This window comes from Neodiprion pinetum, chromosome 3 (assembly GCF_021155775.2).
Source record: "Neodiprion pinetum isolate iyNeoPine1 chromosome 3, iyNeoPine1.2, whole genome shotgun sequence".
Taxonomy (NCBI): domain Eukaryota; kingdom Metazoa; phylum Arthropoda; class Insecta; order Hymenoptera; family Diprionidae; genus Neodiprion; species Neodiprion pinetum.
In genome coordinates this window covers 35,862,123-35,876,368 of record NC_060234.1, presented here as the reverse complement: position 1 = coordinate 35,876,368, position 14,246 = coordinate 35,862,123, and the positions used below count along the sequence as shown (strand labels likewise).

Here is a 14,246-nt window from a genome sequence, read left to right as displayed (position 1 = left end):
CACCCTCTGTACTACTGTCCTCCTGTAATTCACCAACGACGTTTTACCTGCAGATATTCTCGGACGAATGATTAGTTTTTCTCCAGAGATGCGGCATCGTTATCACTTTTACGGTCAACGAACGATCTGTCATTATTCACCTGCTGCATAACTTCCTTTGTCTCCGTATACTATGTACAGCGATTCCAACGTATAAGGAGATTGTTTTTTTTTTTTTTTATCCTTCTCTCAACTAGTTATTTCTGCGTTTGTTTCAAATAATTTTATGTTTATACACTTTTTACTCCTTCGGTATTAGACACACTTTATACAGCCGCGGTGAGAAATACGCTCGGCGCACTTAACTCGTGAGGTAAATATTTCTCCGCTCAACTTGTACGTAGAGTTAGGAGAGAACGCGATCGGAAGGGCTGCTCACGAGTATCGGCAAGAATATACGTCGAGCTCAACCACCCGCACAATCCGTTCTCCTTACAATCTTGACACACAAATGAAACTTTATTTCACCCGAAAACTATACATATACAGCACAGCTCTCTCGTCTAGCCGTGTATAAATTATACACATCCTTTTATCACACGTGCGGCCGCAGCTTGTATCCGTTATAAATGTAAAAGGCTCCCCAGCGACGAAATTAACGCAAATGAAAACACTGGATATAATTTTGTAAAGTAAAAAAATATCGTACAGATTATGTGAAAGCACGGGTCAGGGCAAAGGCTTGTTATCTCTCTCAAGTCCCAAAGCTGACTTGCGGTCCGTCCTTGCGACCCGAATTACTTCCTCCGCGTCTTGTATCTGCGGACTACCGACACACCGTGCGCTATTGTAATTCGGCACCGTCGCGCTCATCCGCTGGCAAAGAGGACCGGGACGACAACTGCGTGGCGGCGTGACACGAGGCGCTTGCTTGGAGTCCGCCTGCCAACTGGCTGCACCTGCTGCAGGAAAAGCCCCTTTGGAAGGGGCGACAGGCCACGCCCACCGAGCGGTCAGGATACCGCGTCGGGCCCGACCCACAGCTTTTCACCCCTCGTAACCGGCTGCGATTGGCCGCGGCTGCCGGCGGTGGGCGCGTCCATCCCCGGAATGAGCCAGACATGGCCGCCGCGTGGACGCAGGAAAGCGCCGACTGGAAATACCTATTGATCCTGCCGGTGGGTAGACTACCGGAGGATCCCAGAATGCCACAGGTTTCAGAAATTTAATTTTTAAATTATTCAATTTAAGAAAGTGTTCCACCGCGCACGGTACAAGGTCTGTTGTATGTGGCCTCGTACCTACGCCTCGGGATATTTGCCAACCCGCGAACTAAGTACCAACTCACTCGAGCTTGCGGGACGTCGGGGGTCGATGACGCAAGCTTTGCTTTTACACTGACCGCCCTGCGCAACCTCTGCATGCTCTCTATCGGGTAACGAAACGTCTTTGATCGAAATTCTCTTCCGGAGTACTGTTCGCGACGTCCTAGCGATACTTCCGCAGTTTCGGTTGCGGAATGGGAAAATTAGGAGGGGGGCCAACTCCCTTGACGTATACCGCATGATTCTGGGGTTTCGCCTAAAGGGAATTAACACTCTTCTATGCGATTATAGAGATCCGGAAGAATGAATATTGCGTCTATCGATCATAATCTTCCGATCTTGATCGATAATTCAAAACCGTACGTTCATTGATGAAAGTGAATTACCAATTTCTTATACTTGATTCGCTATCAGGGGGTGGGATCGAGTCGATTTTTACTTATTCTACGTTCACTGCTCGATTGCAGCTTATTGATGTACATTGATGTACATATTATTTGCACTGATGGCGAGGTCATTGAGTTTAGCTTCTAGTGTTTGATTTGTATATAAACTCGATCAGACTACGTCTGCCATTTTTAGAAAAATATGCCCGTCCGATTTTTATGACTGAAAACTATACTCGACGATTTTCCAAGTATAAAGCGCAAATATATGCGACTGGTCGCGTGGATAATTCAAACAATTGATTCTTTATAATTCGTGAGTATAGTGCGTTTGAAATCGTATAAATATTTTAGACTGTAGAACCCTCGATCGCGTTTTTATAGATCACTATATACATGTATGTATATATACCGAAAAAAACGTCCACTATCAATTTTGAGTTCCATTTCACCTTTATCGTGAACATTTATATTTTAGCACGTATCTACTGCGACAGATTAGTTTGTAATTGTAGGATAAAAAAGAAATCGGTCAATGCAGTTTCGGAAACTTAAACTGACTGATTTTAATTCGCTTAGTCTCTTTATTCTACATCGAACTGTATAACGTAAAATGATTATTATTTACCTTATAAACAATTCATTAGCAGTGTAGCAGGTAAGTATAACGATCGCAGCGTACCATCTGCGGTATCTGCGAGAATAAAGTCGTCGCATCGATGTAGATCATCAACAAATTCTGAATTGCAATATCCTTCAGCAACAGGCTATATGGTATGGGAACAGCTGTACAAGGAGTCCCATATGTATACTTGTAGACACCAATGAAGGAGTAAAATACAATTTGATTTATTGGTCGATGAACAAGGGTAGAAGTATAGGGCCATTAGATTTTATAATGATTCTCCTCGCTGCGATGTAGGTGTAAACCTATACAGATGTCAGATTTCATGGGCAAGTGGAGCTCACTCAAACCGAGTTTGGTCTGAGATGAATCAGCGTTAAATAAGAACCATTTTCCTTAGATGGTATACACCTGCTCTGTAAAACGAACCGTATCGTTCCACTTTGCGCGTTACGAACGGTAGTTTTTCGACCAATAGATGCGTCTGTGCTTTTCGGCATTCCCTTCTATTCGTATATGATATATAAATAAGAAATATCTACATGTATACACGGAAATTGAGTAAATAATTATGTAAAACAATAAGAAAACAAAATTTAATCGTGACAGATATTTTGATAAACCAAATATTATGAAGATTTGATTTCGTTGGATGACGGTCAGGGATGGAATGATGCACATTTAGCAATTAATTTTATTTTCTGTACGTCGTTTTGGCAGGCCTCGCCTGCCATCATCAGGTTTCTTTGATATAAATAATAACAAATTGTTACACGACTTACATTTACTCACTAACTGTCACGTTAAGAACATTGCACAGCTATAAGGTAATTATTTATCTCTATTGCATCTAAATACTTTTTAGTGTTTTCAAATTTCATATTGTACATACATGCGAAGGTTTAATATTTTATCTTATTATTTAAAGTACTATGGAAGATGAATTATTTAACATTTACATAAATTGACATTCCCTAACGTTTGCGGTGCTTATTTCATGGTGTTCGAGAAGGAAGTGAATACCAACCTGACTATACTAACCAAACTGTTCTCTTAATAGTCAATTTAACAACAATATTTGAAAGTCAAGTACCTGTTTACATATTTGTTTGTGTACTAGCTTCAACCACTAACGGTCTTGACATACGGCGAACGTTGTCGGGTAGACTACTTATCTAGTTAAGGAGCATTTGTAACGTGAAGCTCATGAACAAGCTAAGGAAGCGGGTAAGATATGATTGTAGCATATTATCCCGATATAAGAATCCTGAATCCTCATTTGCACAATTTTTCGTTGACGAATAAAAATTCGAAAACACATGACTTTGGAAGATTCTTTTTTGCCGAGTAAACTTTCAGAAACAAAAGACACGCAATTTATTTTCCTCGTTAGTCCGATGAGGTAGTTGTCAATTGTCGCTTGTTATATGGAAAATGACAGCTTATTGTACATAGGATGAACCACCAAGAAGGAAAATCAATTTTATAGTAAATATTTATTTGTTAGTAACAATCAATCTAATAAAACGTACAGGTATACATGATAACAATTATGAATTAACAATAAGGAAAACATTAAATATGCGTTTAATTCGATGAAAATGTTTATATCGCTTTATGTTACAAATAATTTACTGCTTGCGCGCAAAGCATTGTCTTTACTTTGATAGTTAATTTGTACTAAGGAGACTTGGAACAACTGTGGTGTTACTTGGAAATTAGTTGACATTAATCCGGTGCTATATTGGGACTGTGGCCAACCCATTTTCTGTAAGTCAGATTCATTCCATTTTCAACCAAAGCATCTATGGGATGAATAATAAACGGTATGGATATCAGACCGATCGCTACGCTAATCCACGGGCTTTGAAATTTTTTGCCACTAAACTTTTTCTGCGCAAATTGAACAGAGTAACAGATCCTGTTTATAGTAAACCCGGGAATCACCACAGAAGCAAACCCTTGCCATATCAAGCAATCAGATGCTGAAAGAGCCACTCGTTTAATTTTATGCGGGGATGGTTCTTGCTGAAATAAGAAAAAAACAATGATATTACAGTCAAAGTATCAAGATGACCGAAAGTTTAAAAAATTATTCTACAGAAACATGTATTTTCGATAAACTTTTCGACTTTGTGATGTTCGAGCTCAGTTTTATCGGTCGCAAATATCGCTAGATAGCGGTTATTATTGGCTAAGTGATTGAGATGAGTGAATTTTTGTTTTTTCAATGTATGTACAGTAAAAATGTGACTGAGACAAATCTGTAGTGATCTTTCTGTATAAATAACGAACTTCCATTATTTTAAATGGGAGCCGATAGATGATAAATATTGTCACTGTTTCTCTTACCGACAGCCAGCAGAAAACGTAGGAAATATTTATACCTACCGTAGCTGAGGGGTATAGAATGCGTCCAAATCCCTGTGTAATTTATTTCAAAGATTTATGTTTTACATATTTTATCGTTTATGTACCTGATAGGCAACAACTGCCTTGCACGAAGAGTCAGCAATGACGTAGCCGATTGCTACAGCATAGCTAAATCGTACCAAATTTTTTGCGACGATACCTCTAAAAGCTTCACCGACCTCGTTAGCGTATCCTAGAAAAAGAGAAGGATGAACCACTTATTGACAAGTACTGCTGTTCTTGTTGGATTAAATTGAAAATAAATCAATATGTATATGAACAAAAAATTTGTTAAAATAATCGGAATGCGCACTTTTCAGAAGAATTTATCAGTAGTACGGAGATAATTGATAATTAATTCGTTCTAAATCGAAAACTTATCATTTACCAAGGTATCTCACGTACGTGTCGCGAAATATGTCCACCTCCTTCATCTCTTTGGCCATTGCAACACCACCTCAAGTCCGCTCAAATTCAATCAGGTACAATTAAAATTTTCTTTTCCGAATCTGAATTAGAAAACTTAGTATCTTTTAAATTGACGTCTGTCAAGTGTCGACAAATAGTGTACAGTCAGGTTTGGTTAACCAACACCACTGGCGTAGCAGCAAAACATCTGATTCTGGGGGATTTCACTAGATTTTATTCGCACGTTGGCAATGTAGAGAGAACCATAATACTAAAATAATGTAACCTTTTTTTTCAAAATCTCTAGTTAAACCAAAAATCAATCGCACAAGTCATTTTGGAAGAGCTTGAATACGAATAAATCTGATAAGCATAGGGAATTGGGTTTGAACCCGATCCGACGTCATGGGGTCCGACCTTTCAAATCTTTCGGATCGTGATTGTACATGACATAACCTAACCTAAGCCTAACCTAATTATTTTGAATTCTAATCAAATTATCAATAAGAATAAAAATTGTATTAGATATAAATCTCCATGTATCGTAAAGTATGACTATAATCAAAAATTTGTAAACTTCATTTTACCAAGCCCTTCTAATGGATGTGTCAATAGTGAGCTCGTTGACCAATTATTTTAACATGTTATTTGATGAAACAGTTTGGTACTTAAAAGAAGTAGCGTGGCAGCTAGTTATTGCCGGCGTTGCTTACTTTTGCGTTTGCATATTTTTGTATACACTGTTATTGAATGTCAGTCATAAGGCTTGGCAGTTGCCTGGACCACCTGCTAGAATATTGTTAGTTATTGCTCATCCGGACGACGAAGTCATGTTCTTTGGTCCAATGCTACATTGTATGATAGAACAGAAAAATTCCGAAGTTTATCTCCTGTGTTTAACCATAGGTACCCATGATACGTATTCTTGTCTTGTTTATTTTATTGTTGATACGACATCTTGATACAAATTTTTGTTGTCATTGCAGGAGGTGCTAAAAGAAGAAAAGAGGAACTCTGGGCTAGTGCTAAGACGCTAGGAATCCCAGAAGCTAATGTTACCATTTTGATGTAAGCTCAAAGCCACTTTTTACTGATCATCACGACACAGATTTAAGAAATTACCAAACTTGATTTTAATATTTGAATCACAGTCTGCTAATAGTTCTCATTTGAATATACAGGTCTACACAGTTACCTGATGATCCAAAAGTTCAATGGCCAGAGAATGTAGTAGGGGAGACGATTCTTCAACACGTTGAAAGTTACAGGATAAATGCGGTTATTACGTTTGATAAGCGAGGGGTCAGCGGGCATAAAAATCATACTTCAATTTTCTATGGAGTTGCCTCTCTATGCATGGAGAATAAATTGCCATCATGTAAGTGAGCAATTTATATTTTCTACGTATACATAAACTAACGATACTATAGAAGTTACTGTAAAGCTTCTATTAACTATTAAAGTTCCATACTATTTTCCAGATTGCAAGATGTATGTACTAGAATCTGTAAATATACTACGAAAATATACTCTGATGTTGGATTTACCAATCAGCCTGCTATTTGCATCTCATTGGTATCTACTCAGCTTTAAACAACGGAAAATCATACATGTAGGTTCTGAATTGATATCATTCAGCTTATAAATGTCTCGATATTCAATCTCCTGAATTAGTAATTGTTATGTCAAATACAGATGGCCATGATGGCTCACAAATCCCAATACGTTTGGTTTAGAAAACTGTATATCAGATTTTCTCGATATACACTGTTAAACACCCTTCAAGAAATCAGCACACTGGATTTGGAGCTGGATGTTGAGTTTGATGACGGATAAAGTTACTTGAAGAGAAAAGAGTGGAAAGATAAATAACATGTTGTACATAGATAATAAAATTTGTTTAATATTAGGACGCTGTCAAGCGCATACCAATTTGCATCGATTATATTCGATTATCCTACGGGAAAATTCGTGCACAAAGTCTAAAATGCTAACGTTTTTCCTGCCACCTACTAACAGTTAAGAAAAACGACGAAAGTTTGCGTTTTCTTACTATAACTTTTCACCTACAACCTTTTTTAACTCCTCAAGAGTTTTACAAAAACATACTTCCAAAATTTTTAGGCTCACAATTGTTTAGAAGGACCCAATTCCGACTAATTGGACCCTTGGAAATTCGGAAAGTTCAACAAAATATCGTACGATCAACAGTTGCGGAAATACGATGAAACTTTTTGGTTTTTCAGCACTAATCTGAAGCGTTCATTGCGGCGAATTGGGACTATTATGTTAAGTTGCGTTTTATCGCAAATATACGTTAGTACAGTATCTGCATAAGTGGATTCTAGCATTTTCCAATATCAGCGATAATTTCGTTAAAAGTATTCAGAAGAGTTGGACTTAGTTTTTTCTTTGAATCTACGATAAAATTTTATCAAATTTATAAGCAGTAACTTTACCACACTTTCATTTGTATTTTTTAATTCAGACCAATAACTGTTTCTTTCATTCAATAATCTACTATTTGATTTGCTACTGTTTATCACGTACGAAATCCGGAATTTCGTAGTGTTGTTTCCATCGGTTTCATGTGTATTAAGGGGGGAAACCGGTTTATGAGGTTGAAATTTTGCTGTTTTTCATGATTTTTTTTAACCAGGAAGGAATAATCACAAAATGTTTAAACTTGGAGGATATTTTATTTATATTTTCAAGTACACTTTGAAATTTTTTCAAATGATTTTCGCCGGAAATAGTGGAGTTACCGCGTGCAGTCCATGGGCGATTGCCATCCGAGCATTTGGCTTGCGTACATCCCTGACGTCGCAATTTTTATCTGTAATCGTCAGGACTTTTTTTTTCATTAAAAACATATTTTCTAAGAATATAAACCTAATTTTGATCAAACAAATTGAAAATTGCATGTTTTTGAGGTGTTTGAACACAATGTCATGTTTTTATACTATATTTTTTCATCTTTCTTGCATAAAAACATATATTTTTAATAACAATATAATCCCCGAATTAGGTTCATATCACGTGGAATTGAATAAAGAATATCTACACCAAATTTCAGAACGATTGATCAATAACTTTTTGAGCTAGAATGTACGCAAGTCGAAAAAAAGTCGTTTCGAGAAAAACGCGTTTGAAATAAAATGTAGCGAAAACGAGAAATTCAAGGCAATAATTAATTATAAAAAATGCTCACCGGTTAATCAGCTATTCCAGCATCATATAGCAATCCCTCTTCTTGCTCATATGCGTCATTCTGTTATTCAATAGTACAGCGGTATTGAGGCAGGTAGCTGGAAAAGAAGGGTCTGGGCGACCGCTCCGTTATAATTACCGTGCGCTTCTTCACAGAACCGACGGGCGGTCACTTAAGTGCTCATTGCATTCGAACTAATGGGAATTTTGCTTTGAAATTTTGACCACATATTCTTGAATAGTTATACTAACGATTCATGCAATAAAAAAAAAAGACGATTTTTCAATCGGTCTAAACTGGGTTCCCCCCTTAAGTGTGCCTCTGACCAACGTTTACTACTATACTGTACGTCATAAACGCACCCAATGGTTTGACGACTTACGACCGTGTGCGAAGTAACCAAACCTTCATTGAAAGTTATTACTAAGGTTAGGTTTCAAAAAATAACTTTCAATTCATCCTGCCTTAAAGCAAAATATACCTACTCAAACCTACCTAAAGTATGAAGAATTTGTTTAACAAGTTAGCGGTGTAAATAAAATTACGATCTGTTTCTGCGATTGCGTCTCATTCGCAGCTGATTGCGTACGGATTTCATCATTGCGGATGGATGACAGTCGAGGATTATTATTCCATCCGCGTCCAGGTATTCGAATGGTGATGCCAATTTGGAGTGAAATTCTTCCACTCTGGCAAAACGCGCTCGGCTGAGATGGTTCAAAAAACGCGGCCAGGCGTGGAGATGTCAGAGCTTACGCGCCGACGCCGACGTCGTGCTTCCGTAATGACTCCTCAAGGTTATCTCGTGTCATTGAAAGGTTGTCGGACCTTCTGCTGAATACTCCCGAATATTTTTTCATCAGTGACGGCCGCTCCTAAGTTCACCGAAATGTTTCCGAGGCTTATGAAACCCACAGCTGCACTTGTGCAACAAAGTACGAAGCAATTATCGACCGGATCCCAGGTAATTTGCGAACTTTTCCATTTCAACTTCTTTTCTATTTCCTAGGTATTAAAATTTATGTAACCTTGTTACATCGTATTTTGCGTAGGTCACGTTTTTCCAGATGGTAGCCTTCTGGTCCGTGAAGAAAAATAAACCCACGTAATTTAGTTACTTTTCACTTGTTAATAGATCGGAAATATATCCGGTTTGCGTGGTTCAGTTTTGTCTGAATGAAAACGCCGTCGATGAAGCATGCCGTTCGATTTATCTTGTCTATAAAAGCTTTTGATTATGCAACAGCCGTCGTGAATTTTCTGAAAAATTTTTCGAAAGTTTTGTTTTCTCCCACCTTTACTATTCGTGGCAGAATATGAATATATTCTATGCATACTTTACACAAAATCTGGGCCAAATATATTGATTTAATCGAACAAAAGGGTTATCATAATTTAACTAATGGTTAATTTTTCATTGAAAATCTTTATCACTTATAAAGCCGTGTGTTATAATGAATTATTGCTGTTGCAAAAACAATTGTTTTTATAAGTTTTTTCTCAAGCCAGGCCAGATCCTCACTTTACAGCCAGAAACAATGAATCTGCTACATTGCATCACTCTTCTCAATATCACAGGGAATAGAACTTCGGAATGACTTAAATTTTCTATTACGTTCTTTTCAGCGCAATGCCAAGGTAGCAATAATGGGTGCCAGCGGAGGTATCGGACAACCGTTATCACTGTTGATGAAACAATCTCCCCTTGTCACCGAACTCTCTCTTTATGATATTGTAAATACTCCCGGAGTTGCTGCAGATCTATCTCACATCGAAACCCCTGCCAAGGTCAAGGCGTTCAACGGACCTGATCAATTGAAAGATTCTCTCAAAGGTGCCCAGGTGAGTTAACAATCCAGTTAAGATCTATTTAGACCTCATTTGTCTAGGAAAATTTACCATTCAGGTGAGTGCTTTACTTAGTATTTCATATAACATGAATTTATTCTTGATGGTAGCATTTTAATTTTTTACTAGCATCAGTACAGTCACAATCTGATGAAAAATTGATTGCAGTCTTACTACATAATTATGTGTTTGTTTGAACCAGGTCATCATTATCCCTGCTGGAGTTCCTCGCAAACCAGGCATGACACGTGATGATCTTTTCAACACAAATGCTTCAATCGTTCGGGATCTTGCTGCAGCAGCTGCAGAAGTTGCACCAAAGGCCTTTGTGGCCATCATTTCTAATCCTGTAAATAGCACTGTACCTATTGCTAGTGAGGTCTTCCAAAAGGCTGGAGTTTACGATCCCAACAGAATATTTGGGGTCACAACATTGGATATCGTTAGGGCCAACACTTTCATTGCCGAAGCTAAGGTAATTACAAAGATTTACATGATTAACTTTCATAATTTCAAAAACTATTTCTGAACAGCTCCATACAACCTCAAATGATTTGTTCAAAGCTAGAGAGAAACAGCCAGTAAGAAAGGATACATATAATTCACATTAGACAGCCAAATTCTACAAATATTTTACTTCGTTAAAGATAATATTAGTCATGCAAAATTTAAAAACCATTTAAATCATCAGATTAGATTAGATTAGATTAGCTTACATCACCAGTTACTCGTGTCGATATTTCAGGTGCATCAAGAAATATAATAATACTCTTCTCCATCTAAAAGTATGGCTTATTGTTAGTTTTCTAGCATAGCATAAGTATTTTATGCATAAAAAATTTCGCTCGAGTTTTGAGTATTTTCTTTTTTGCTTGTGTTTCGTAGGGCTTGGATCCATTGAAGACTCAGGTTCCTGTGATCGGAGGTCATAGCGGAATTACAATCATTCCACTAATTTCTCAAGCCAAGCCACAAGTTTCTTTCCCAGATGATCAGCTGAAAGCTTTGACTGAGAGGATCCAGGAAGCAGGAACAGAGGTTGTCAAGGCTAAGGCAGGAACAGGTTCTGCAACTTTATCCATGGCCTATGCAGGAGCCCGTTTTGGAATAGCTCTAATCAAAGCCCTTAACGGAGAACAGAATATCGTTGAATGTTCATACGTCAGGTCCAATGTTACCGAAGCCAAGTACTTCTCTACACCGATTCTCTTGGGCGTAAGTATGATAAAATTGTTTTGTTCAGTAAGAACGTGGTGCTAAAGATAGATTATCTAGCAGTATTTGACCTGTGAACTAGATATCTTTTATAAAATGAAGCACTATCATTAATTTTATTTTACAGAAAAATGGCGTTGAGAAGAACTTAGGTCTTGGAAAATTAAGCAGTTTTGAATCTAAACTCCTAGAAGCTGCCATCCCAGAATTGAAGAAAAATATTCAGAAGGGTGAAGATTTCGTAAACAAGAAGTGAATCCACTGATGTATATCATTAAAAGATCTTCGAAACAGAAATCAATTATTGCAATAGATAAGAGTCATTTTGACGCCTTTCTCTCCGACAGCTTGTGCGTACCCCCGACTCAAAGAATGTCATCACAGCATTTAATATAGGAAATGTATGATATACACAATTTTAAATTAAAGAAAACACTTCCAAAACTATAACCAACTATGCTATAACTACATACCATGACTAGATTACTGGTTATTTTCTTCATGAAAATGTACAAAATGATTGGCTAGTTGAATCAAAATTATTTCATCAATGAATCAAGAGTATTTATTTCATGAACTGAATTGCTCATTTTAGAAGCTATGAAAGAAAGAAAAAGAAATTATAAATTACAACTGCTCGAAATTTAATGGAGCTTTCCGTAACCGAAAATGAACGAGATAAACTAAGCGGCGCCCTCTGCGTGGCGCAACTCAAGACGGTAAACGGTTGGTACGTAAACAGGACAAGAACAAATGTATCATGTGTACCCAGATGGATTATGCAGTGTCTGACATTATTCTGATTGCGAAATGATCGAATAATCAATTCAACTATTTTTCAAAATCGACCAAATTCCGACTTGATTCGTATTGATTGCGGCATTATATGTATATAACTGTCAAAATTTTCAGACAGAATCCAAAGCATTTGCCCTGCTTTTTCTTTGATCTTGAGACGAAAAACTTATTGTCTTTGGAAGGATTCAAATAGCCCTTTTTAGACCAATTGAACCCTAAGCATAGCAAAAAAGATATTACAAAGATCGTAGCACGAACAGTTCATCAAATACGTAGAAAATAGGATAAGATCAACTCATTCATTGATTTATTTCAATACAGGTTACATCAAACAGTAACAATATATAATATTATACTTATTGTTTTCTGCAGAGCATAAATTGGCTTGTTGGAATATGCAATTAAAGCATATTTGTGAGAGGTGAAATAGATCTTGTAGAGAATATTGATGAAAATATGTATCTTCAGTCAGCAATTGATATCGATTTTGGAATTACATACATGTATTGATCCCATGACAGTCTGATGAAATAGTTTCAATTTTTTTGCAAATATTTGGATGTAGTTTTTTATCTTGCTTCACCCGTTTCCAAAATAACGTATTTGCATATCTTAACTTCTAGCAGCTAAGTGTTTCGAAATCTTTCAAAATGTTGAATATCATTAGTTTGAATCGCGGTTTGAGTAATATTTGGAATGCAGGTTTCTGATGTTTCTCAAATTTTTTGCATAGTTCTGCAAAAGAAAACATGTTTCTAACATATCGATGGTAATAGCCAACGTTAATGAGTTTTCTCAAAGATAAGCAATAGATCATTGGACAGAAAAGACTTTCGGGAGATTTTGCAATCAATGACGTACTTTTTTTTGACACGTACATATATCAAATTCCAAAGCCACGTGTTTGTACTTTTTGGGTTGACACGGTTTTCACTTAACAATAATAAATATGTATCATGAGCACTTGAGATAAATGTTTTTGAAAAAATTTTGACGTGTGACAAAGAATATTATGGTTTGTCACGAAGTGTTCTGCATCTTTTCTTCATTCTTGGAGCCAAGAATTTGTGGTCTCAGATTCGATTTGAATGAGCCTTTCCTGACTAATTGGACCACCAGCAACTCAGAAAACGCAGAAAAAGCAGCGTAGGACCAACAGCAGAGAAATGACGGCGGAGAGAGCACCATTTAAAAAATGTGGAAATCACAGGTTCTTGTTTTTTGGCTCTAACTTTTGATCGGTTGCTCGCAGCGTATTCGCACTGCGCCCAATCGATTTCTCTTGCAAAATTACGTCGAGACAGTAAACGAAAGAATTCATTTCAGCACTTTTCAAAATCGCGAAAATTTTTGCCAAAAACACAAAGGGGTTAGCCTTACTTTTTTTTTGGGCAAAAAACTTTTGGTCTCAAATTCGATTTGAATGAGCCTTTCTTGACTAATTGTACCCCCAGGAACTCAGAAAACGCAGAAAAAGCGGCGTAGGACCAACAGCAGAGAAAGGACGACGGAAAAAGCACCATTTAAAAAATGTGGAAATCACATGTTATTGTTTTTTGGCTTTCGCTTTTGATCGGTTGCTGGCAGCACATTCGCGCTGCGCCCAATCGATTTCTCTCGCAAAATTACGTCGGAAAAGTGCACGGAAGAATTCATTCCAGCACTTTTCAGAATCGCGAAAATTTTTGCCAAAAACACAAAGGGCCTTCCTTTTTTTTCAGGCAAAAAACTTTTGGTCTCAAATTCGATTTGGATGACTCTCACTTGACTAATTGGACCCCCAGCAACTCAGAAAACGCAGAAAAAGCAGCGTAGGACCAACAGCAGAGAAATGACGGCGGAGAGAGCACCATTTAAAAAATGTGGAAATCACAGGTTCTTGTTTTTTGGCTCTAACTTTTGATCCGCTGCTCGCAGCGTTTTCGGACTGCGCCCAAACGAATTCTCTTGCAAAATTACGTCGGAAGAGTGCACGAAAGAATTCATTCCAGCACTTTTCAAAATCGCGAAAATTTTTGCCAAAAACACAAAGGGGTTAT

At 37.4% G+C, this 14,246-nt stretch overlaps 3 protein-coding genes and 1 long non-coding RNA gene across 4 annotated transcripts; 2 read left to right on the top strand and 2 right to left on the bottom strand.

Moving 5' to 3' along the window:
* Positions 1-2,969: 2,969 nt before the first annotated feature.
* LOC124213966 (mitochondrial fission process protein 1) lies at positions 2,970-5,323 on the bottom strand. The gene is made up of 3 exons (XM_046615807.2): positions 5,116-5,323; positions 4,793-4,920; positions 2,970-4,343 (listed from the first exon to the last, which is right to left on the bottom strand). Exons 1-3 carry the CDS (start codon positions 5,171-5,173, stop codon positions 4,044-4,046), a joined length of 486 nt encoding a protein of 161 aa, XP_046471763.1. The 5' UTR covers positions 5,174-5,323; the 3' UTR covers positions 2,970-4,043.
* A 60-nt stretch (positions 5,324-5,383) lies between these two features.
* On the top strand, positions 5,384-7,044 carry PIG-L (phosphatidylinositol glycan anchor biosynthesis class L). The gene is made up of 5 exons (XM_046615806.1): positions 5,384-6,041; positions 6,122-6,203; positions 6,317-6,513; positions 6,617-6,747; positions 6,831-7,044. Exons 1-5 carry the CDS (start codon positions 5,735-5,737, stop codon positions 6,969-6,971), a joined length of 858 nt encoding a protein of 285 aa, XP_046471762.1. The 5' UTR covers positions 5,384-5,734; the 3' UTR covers positions 6,972-7,044.
* An 831-nt stretch (positions 7,045-7,875) lies between these two features.
* LOC138190536 (uncharacterized) lies at positions 7,876-9,058 on the bottom strand. Its single transcript, XR_011176546.1, has 2 exons — positions 8,347-9,058; positions 7,876-7,971 (listed from the first exon to the last, which is right to left on the bottom strand). It is a non-coding gene; the product is annotated as an uncharacterized lncRNA (long non-coding RNA).
* A 76-nt stretch (positions 9,059-9,134) lies between these two features.
* Mdh2 (malate dehydrogenase 2) lies at positions 9,135-11,964 on the top strand. The gene is made up of 5 exons (XM_046615805.1): positions 9,135-9,310; positions 9,973-10,188; positions 10,397-10,669; positions 11,080-11,409; positions 11,537-11,964. The coding sequence occupies exons 1-5, from the start codon at positions 9,236-9,238 to the stop codon at positions 11,663-11,665; spliced, it is 1,023 nt and encodes a 340-aa protein (XP_046471761.1). The 5' UTR covers positions 9,135-9,235; the 3' UTR covers positions 11,666-11,964.
* Positions 11,965-14,246: the final 2,282 nt, after the last annotated feature.

Excerpts from the sequence above, each read along its gene's own strand:
- LOC124213966 (XM_046615807.2), bottom strand. The coding sequence starts at position 5,173 with ATGGCCAAAGAGATGAAGGAGGTGGACATATTTCGCGACACGTACGTG. Across the intron at positions 4,921-5,115 it reads CACGTACGTGAGATACCTTG|GATACGCTAACGAGGTCGGT; the intron begins GTAAATGATAAG and ends CTCTTTTTCTAG. Across the intron at positions 4,344-4,792 it reads AGGCAGTTGTTGCCTATCAG|CAAGAACCATCCCCGCATAA; the intron begins GTACATAAACGA and ends TTCTTATTTCAG.
- PIG-L (XM_046615806.1), top strand. The coding sequence starts at position 5,735 with ATGGATGTGTCAATAGTGAGCTCGTTGACCAATTATTTTAACATGTTA. Across the intron at positions 6,204-6,316 it reads GCTAATGTTACCATTTTGAT|GTCTACACAGTTACCTGATG; the intron begins GTAAGCTCAAAG and ends TTGAATATACAG. Across the intron at positions 6,514-6,616 it reads GGAGAATAAATTGCCATCAT|ATTGCAAGATGTATGTACTA; the intron begins GTAAGTGAGCAA and ends ACTATTTTCCAG.
- Mdh2 (XM_046615805.1), top strand. The coding sequence starts at position 9,236 with ATGTTTCCGAGGCTTATGAAACCCACAGCTGCACTTGTGCAACAAAGT. Across the intron at positions 9,311-9,972 it reads AATTATCGACCGGATCCCAG|CGCAATGCCAAGGTAGCAAT; the intron begins GTAATTTGCGAA and ends CGTTCTTTTCAG. Across the intron at positions 10,189-10,396 it reads ATTCTCTCAAAGGTGCCCAG|GTCATCATTATCCCTGCTGG; the intron begins GTGAGTTAACAA and ends TGTTTGAACCAG.